The sequence below is a fragment of the Balaenoptera borealis genome (genome assembly GCF_965194805.1).
Source record: "Balaenoptera borealis genome assembly, chromosome: 3".
NCBI lineage: Eukaryota > Metazoa > Chordata > Mammalia > Artiodactyla > Balaenopteridae > Balaenoptera > Balaenoptera borealis.
The window spans coordinates 93,568,843-93,576,512 of record NC_138866.1 but is presented as its reverse complement, the minus strand read 5'-3'; the positions used below and the strand labels follow the sequence as shown (position 1 = coordinate 93,576,512).

The window sequence follows — 7,670 nt, the reverse complement described above, 5'->3', positions numbered from 1 at the left end:
GGGAGGAGGAAAGGGTGATGATAGCAGAGGCAGGGGAGCGAGCAGTTTCCCTCCCCCACCCTCTCCTCCTCCTCTGCAGGAGAGCCTCCAGGTCCCTGCTCAGCTCTTCCCAACTCTGCCCCCTCCCTCCTCTGCCTCTGCTTCAGCATCACTCTGCCACTGCTTCTGATATCCCCACCCTACCCTGGAGACACTGCCACATTCAGAAGAAGTCAGAATTGCTTTCTGGAGAAAACAGAATGCCTTATTTGGAATGTGCTTCACATAAGTAATCTCTTTAGGAACACATTTCAGACACATGCGAAGGGGTATCAGTAATGATATAGATTTTTCTTTCTTAACTTACAGGTCTCTGTGAAACAACCTATTTTGTTGTTAAAAGGCACCATGTATTTTTTAAACTTTTTATCTTATTTATCTTTAAAACCATTTGAGTGCTGCTTGAAACAGATGACATGGGGAAATTTCATACAAGGATTAAATATGTGAAAGTGTTCTGCAGATGTGTTGCCATAGGACGGCCACTGCCTAGGAAGGTAGATAGCAAGGAGCCAGAATGACATCCGGGTTTCAAATTCTGGAATGTTTTCTCAAGCACCCTTTTCAGGTTATGGGTCCTGTGCCAGGTGCAAGGGCACCGCGGTGAACAAGCCAGTGCCATCCCTGCAGTCCTGGGGCTCTCAGTCTCGTGAGAAAAATAGAATTCAAGAAACAAGCTCAGTGGAGTGAGAGAGAGAGTCACAGAATGATGGGGGTACAGGCAACACAGGGGAAATTGCTCTTGAGATCATTAACCTTTAATACAATTTCCTTGAGAGGTGAAAAGTGCTTGCGCCCCATGATGTTCCCTTGATGCTTCAACAGACCTCTGCACAGATGGAAAGGCCAAACAACCACTAGCACATGTGTACGTGTTCCCTCTAGACCCGCATGCCTGGTAATTAATTCCAAGGGTACTCGTTTGGTTACCTACTCCATCATCTACCCTCTACCTCCCCACCCCAGATAAACATACCCCATTAAACTCTTAAGTGTACAGAGAGCAGTATGTGAGGGGCTGGGTGGTTAGAGCTCTCTGACTAAGTGAGACCACTACTGAATAACATAGTTGTACAGGAGACAGAGCTGCCTCAGGACCCTGGGTTGATTTTGATTCTGCAGAAGTGGTACCCCATTTGAGGATGCTTTGAAGTTTTGCCAATTCTGAGAGTAATCTGAACCTCTCTGACGAGTGTGAGGCCAACCTGAGACATCGGGGGGATCCGTCAATCCCCAGTTCAACCAGGGCTGATCTGAGGCACCCCTTTTGTTGTGGTGGGGAGAGGGGGTTCTTGCCACACTACCACACCAGGTTGTTCTTGATGAGATGAGGAAGAGGGACTATCAGTGATATTTTCTAACAAATGACTGCACAGGATACCAGAAGAGAAAATTTCTTTGAACCTGATTAAACTTACCATCTCACTTTGACTAGAAAAGGAATGAATGCCTTCTAGAATTTAGAGTAGGAGACAAAACTCAAGAACCCCAAAGGCGGCAAGTAAATGTTTGAAGCAGTTTGGGTAGGTCTACATGATGCTGCAGAGAGGGTGTCCCTCTAAAGGGCTCATCAGCCATTCAACGTCAGCTCACTGTTGCCATGTGGGGATGTGGGTCCAATTTTACCTGTTTTTTTTTTTTCTAGAAATTTAGACTTTAATATGAAAACCCCAGGTATTAAGAAAATTGACTTCAAATCTGAATTTTCATAAGATACTCTGTGGACCAAACATAAGATATTTTACCCAGGTTGCTGGTTTACATTAGAATTATAGATATAAATTTTTTCAACCAAGAGAAAACTGTTCTATCGAAAGTGTAGTATTTTTAATACTGATCGTATATTGAAACTAACCTGAGCTTTGACTATTTTATCTTCTTCTACAGGTGAAAGAGACATAAGGAATGATGATATTCAAAAACTAAAAGTGATGGAAAACTTTATTTATGAGAGCATGCGGTACCAGCCTGTCTTGGACCTGGTCATGCGCAAAGCCTTAGAGGATGATGTCATCGATGGCTACCCAGTGAAAAAGGGGACTAACATTATCCTGAATATTGGAAGAATGCATAGACTCGAGTTTTTCCCCAAGCCCTATGAATTTACTCTTGAAAACTTTGCCAAGAATGTAAGAGCCCTTCCTTAAAACTAAGTTTGCCACTCTTGAAAATGTCAACTGTTAAATCCTCTCTGTTTCTGTCTTTGCACCATGTATATTTCATTCTATTTACTCATTCTCTTCACACCTCACTAGGAAAATACATTTCCCCTAGTTTGGAACATGGCCACCATGTCTGTCCTCAAGCCAAGGAGGCTGGCTCTCCAGCTCTCAGGAATGTCTTCATGGAGGCCACACAGTATGTCAAAAGGTGAACAATTCAGGCCCTTAATTTGCCTAAAATGAGGCGAATTTTGTTTAACCAACCCATATTTCCATTTAAACTTATCACCTTGTCACCATGTAGATTCAGCCGTAGCATCATCTAAGTCAAGGAAATCCACTTCTGCTTCAGATGGAAATCAAATGAGAAGAAAAGATTTGGTTTTCGCAGTGGGCCTTTGGTTTCCCAAATGGCCCCACAAGCACTAGGCCCCATTCTAACAAGCCTCATCTTGTTCTTTTTCTATAACTGAAGTGTACTGGTGATTATGCCTCCATTATGTCAAATTCTGGGCAATGATTTGTTTTAACCTGAATTACCCAAATAGTTCCCGCTGTGCTCCCTTTTTCCATTTGCATATGGGGAAGAGATATGATCTTAGTTAAACCAGTTCTCTAATTCATTCCATTTCTATATAAGCAACCCATGCCATGTTGGTAATTGGTCAAAAATAATTTATTGAGCATCTATTACGTGTCAGGCACTATGTGAGCCCAAACGGGGATTAAAAATATTTAGATCCTTGGCACTAATAGGTGGGGAATCCACAAGTTTGCCTAAATTAGTCCTTTTCATCATGTTATATGGCCTGGCACAAAAAAAATCTTTGCCTCAATGACTGGCAGAACAGCAGTAAAGCCATGGCCTTCCCACAGAGCTAGTTGAATATTTACATGAAAAGCAAAACTGGGGATTGTTTGAAGTTGTGTCCATATCACAAAGGGTGAATCAAACTGGAGGGAGAAAGAGGCTTATCTGAGTTACAGTCATTCCTCTCCGTGAAGGAGCAGTATGGCCAAGTCGCCGAAACCGAGCATTCTGACTCACAGTGTTTTCAGGATGAATCAAACAGATATGCATGACTCTAGCCTTTACTTCTCTGGCTAATTGTCTGATCATTTTCCTAGGTTCCTTACAGGTACTTTCAGCCATTTGGCTTTGGGCCCCGGGCCTGTGTGGGAAAATACATTGCCATGGTGATGATGAAGGTCACCCTGGTCACACTTCTGAGACGCTTCCACGTGCAGACGTTGCAAGGTCAATGTGTTGAAAAGATGCAGAAGAAAAATGACTTATCCTTGCAACCAGATGAGACCAGCAACCTGCTGGGAATGATTTTCATCACAAGAAATTCAGACAAGTGCTTCGACCACTAAAAAAGTTTGGTCAGTCCCTTCCCTGGAGCATTTCTCAACAGTATTCCACATGGAAACCACCCACGTTTGCCAGGTAGTCCTCCTCCCATGAACAACCGTGGCCTCTGGACTTTTATACACTTACTTCCTGTGGGGTGTCACCGGTCATCTGGGCGCATCCAAACCAGAAACCAGACTGCAGGAGAAAATACGGAGGCCAAGATTTGTGCAGGAAACTGCAGCCCTAAAGGCCCAGTTCCACAAAACACGCTTTGGATAAGACAAGCCATCAGCAAGACTCATGCCCGACTCCTCACTGTCCTGCCCTGAGATGGGAGCTTTGTAATGACTGGGACAGAAGCACTCAAGTCAATTACAAAGGCCAGGCCAACACTGGGTACCTAGGGCTAAACACACCCACTAGTGTGAATAAACGGTTTTGATTTTGTTTCCGGTGGGTTGGGGACTGCAATATTCACACCTTTGGAGAAATGCTTACAAATACAGCATTTGACTTTTGCTATGTATTGTATTCAATTAACTCTTGTTTATTCACATGTGATTTGTTGGTGGCAAAAGTTAAATCAAAGACTATCCTTTCCCAATCTCTCAATTTATGCCTCAGCCAGACCATATATGTGCTGTAGGAAAAAAATTCAAACGATGTGCTTCAAATTCAAATAAAAGTTCATTTTTCATGTCTACATTGTTGCTTAGCTCCATGAGTGGACTAAGAAAGAGAATACCTTAGGTAGTAGCACCTATTAACTCTTATCACAGCTTCAGTGATTTGGGGGAGGGGAAGTCTCTGAATCTATATCTAATTCTACAACCCAGTGAGTTCAAACTTCTAAGGAGTGCTCCTCATATACCATTATCCTTCTCCCTCAACATTTCTCCCCCTCTCTTTCTTTCCATGATCCCAAAAGCAAAGAGCAACAGATCAGTAGAAAACGTGGCTAGGGTAGAACCCCTGCAATCACATTTTAAACTAGCTCAGACTTAACAGTTACCTTAGAGATTTAACAGTTATCTAGTTTATCTAATCACTACATGTAGCCATGAGTAAAATGCACACCTCGGAATTAGCTCTTGAGAGGAAATCAAATAGATGAGTGAATTTTCCAAATACCAGCTTCCTTGTGTTATATCACCAATAGGAATGTATCTACTGAAGGTCACTTAAAAACTGAAAAATTAAATTCATTTAAAAACATGTAAATGTTTGCCAGTATGTCAATATGAATATTCTTCTCATCCTGCTGCTTGGCAATAGGGCAACAGCTGAGTGTAAAATGAGAGTGTAAGCTCCTCAAAGTGGGAGCTCTTTTCCTTCTTTTGGAATCCATGCCTGTCCCCCATTCTTACTCTCAAGATCAGTACTGAGGATTACCTCAAGATGGCAGAGTAGAAGGATGGGCACTCACCTCTTCTTAAGAGAAAACCAAAATCACAACTAACTGCTAAACAACCACTGACCAAAAAAAACGCTGGATCCTACCAAAAAAGACACCCTACATCCAAAGACAAAGGAGAAGCCACAACGGGATAGTAGGAGGAGCGCAATCACGATAAAATCAAATCCGATACCTGCAAGGTGGGTGACCCACAAACTAGAAAACAATTATACAGCAGAAGCTCTCCCAATGGAGTGAAAGTTCTGAGCCCCATGTCTGGCTTCCCAGCTGGTGGGTCCAGCAATGGGATGAGGAGTCTCCAGAGAATCTGGCTTTGAAGGTCAGTGGGATTTGACTGCAGGACTTCCACAGGACTGGGGGAAACAGAAACTCCACTCTTGGAGGGCACTCTCAAAATTTTTTGTATACCAAGACCCAGGGGAAAAATGCAGTGACCCCATAAGAGACTGGGCCAGACCTACCTGCTAGTATTGGAGGGTCTCCTGCAGAGGCAGGGAGCAGCTGTGGCTCGCTGTGGGGACAAAGACACTGGAAGCAGCAGTCCTGGGAAGTACTCATTGGTGTGAGGCCTCCCAGAGGCCAGCATTAACCCCACCAAACAGCCTATAGACTCCAGTGCTTGGTTGCCTCAGGCTAAACCACCAACACTAGGAAAAAGAGCCCCACCCATCAGCAGACAAGCAGATTAAAGTTTTACTGAGCACAGCCCTGCCCACCAGAGGGACAAAACCCAGCTCTACCCACCACCAGTCCCTCCCGCCTCATCCACCAGAGGGCAGACAGCAGAAGCAAGAAGAAATACAGTCCTGCAGGCTGCAGAACAAAAACCACAATCCCAGAAAGTTACACAAAATGAAACAGCAGAGGATTATGTCCCAGATGAAGGAACAAGATAAAAAACCCAGAAAAACAACTAAGTGAAGTGGAGATAGGCAACCTTCCAGAAATAAATAATCAGAATAATGATAGTGAAGATGATCCATGATCTCAGAAAAAGAATGCAGGCAAAGCTCCTCGCCAGATCTGTGGATCTCTCCAGCAGTCGGGCTGTCTTTGAGGACTCTGCCCCGTGACTGGGAGAGATGCAGCAAGCCTGGCGTGGGGTGTGAATGAGGACGCAGTGGGGCAACTGCCCGCTGGCATCCTCTGCACTGCCCTCTGCCCCCCACCCAGTGTGGGAAGTACAGATCAAACCCAAAGGGAGGGAGGCTGGAGGCAGGAGCTGGCAGAGTGATGGGAAGGGCATGAACTGAGCTGAGAGGGTCTGGTGCTCCAGCCAGGTGTCAGGCCTGAGCCTCTGAGGTGCGAGAGCCGAGTTCAGGATATTGGTCCACCAGAGACCTCCTGACCCCTCATAATATCAATCAGCGTGAGCTCTCCGAGAGATCTCCGTCTCAACACAAAGACCCAGCTCCACTCAACCACCAGCAAGCTACAATGCTGGACACGCTATGCCAAACAACTAGCAAGACAGGAACACAACCCCACCCATTAGCAGAGAGGCTGCATAAAATCATAATAAGGTCACAGACACCCCCAAACACACCACTGGATGCAGTCTTGCCCACCAGAAAGACAAGATCCAGCCTCATCCACCAGAACAGAGGCAACAGTCCCTTACACCAGGAAGCTTACAGAACCCACTGAACCAACCTTATCCACTGGGGGAAGACACCAAAAACAATGGGAACTATGAACCTACAGCCTGAGAAAAGGAGACCCCAAACACAGTAAGTTAAGCAAAATGGGAAGACAGAGAAGTACACAGCAGCTGAAGGACCAAGGTAAAAACTCACCAGCCCAAACAAATCAAGAGGAAATAGGCCAGTCTACCTAAAAAAGCATTCAGAGAAATGATAGTAAAGATGATCCAAAATCTTGGAAATAGGATGGAGAACATACAAGACATGTTTAACAAGGACGCAGAAGAACTAAAGAGCAAACAAACAATGATGAACAACACAATAAATGAAATTAAAAATTCTCTAGAAGGAATCAATAGCAGAATAACTGAGGAAGAAGAACGGATAAGTGACCTGGAAGATAAAATGGTGGAAATACCTACAACAGAGCAGAATAAAGAAAAAAGAATGAAAAGAATTGAGGACTGTCTCAGAGACCTCTTGGACAACATTAAACGCACCAACATTCGAATTATAGGGGCCCCAGAAAAAGAAGACAAAAAGAAAGGCACTGAGAAAATATTTGAAGAGATTATAGTTGAAAACTTCCCTAATATGGGAAAGGAAATAGTTAATCAAGTCCAGGAAGCACAGAGAGTCCCATACAGGATAAATCCAGAAGAAACATACCAAGACACATATTAATCAAACTATTAAAAATTAAATACAAAGAAAAAATATTAAAAGCAGCAAGGGAAAAGCAACAAATAACATACAAGGGAATCCCCATAAGGTTAACAGCTGATCTTTCAGCAGAAACTCTGCAAGCCAGAAGGGAGTGGCAGGACATATTCAAAGTGATGAAAGGGAAAAACCTACAACCATGATTACTCTACCCAGCAAGGATCTCATTCAGATTTGATGGAGAAATTAAAACCTTTACAGACGAGCAAAAGCTGAGAGAGTTCAGCACCACCAAACCAGCTTTACAACAAATGCTAAAGGAACTTCTCTAGGCAAGAAACACAAGAGAAGGAAAACACCTACAATAACAAACCCAAAACATTTAAGAA

General features: G+C 43.8%; 1 protein-coding gene and 1 long non-coding RNA gene across 2 annotated transcripts in view; one reads left to right on the top strand and one right to left on the bottom strand.

Moving 5' to 3' along the window:
* LOC309626895 (aromatase-like) overlaps nt 1-3,578 on the top strand; it is a gene marked incomplete at its 3' end in the record, with an annotated part of 23,924 nt that extends 20,346 nt beyond the window's left edge. The window contains exons 5-6 of the mRNA XM_082388221.1: nt 1,927-2,168; nt 3,330-3,578. Of these exons, the coding sequence (XP_082244347.1) occupies nt 1,927-2,168; nt 3,330-3,578 (491 nt within the window). The remainder of the gene's footprint in view (nt 1-1,926; nt 2,169-3,329) is intronic.
* The window catches only part of LOC309626775, a 296,161-nt gene that overhangs the window by 224,763 nt on the left and 63,728 nt on the right, over nt 1-7,670 (bottom strand). The window lies entirely within an intron of this gene.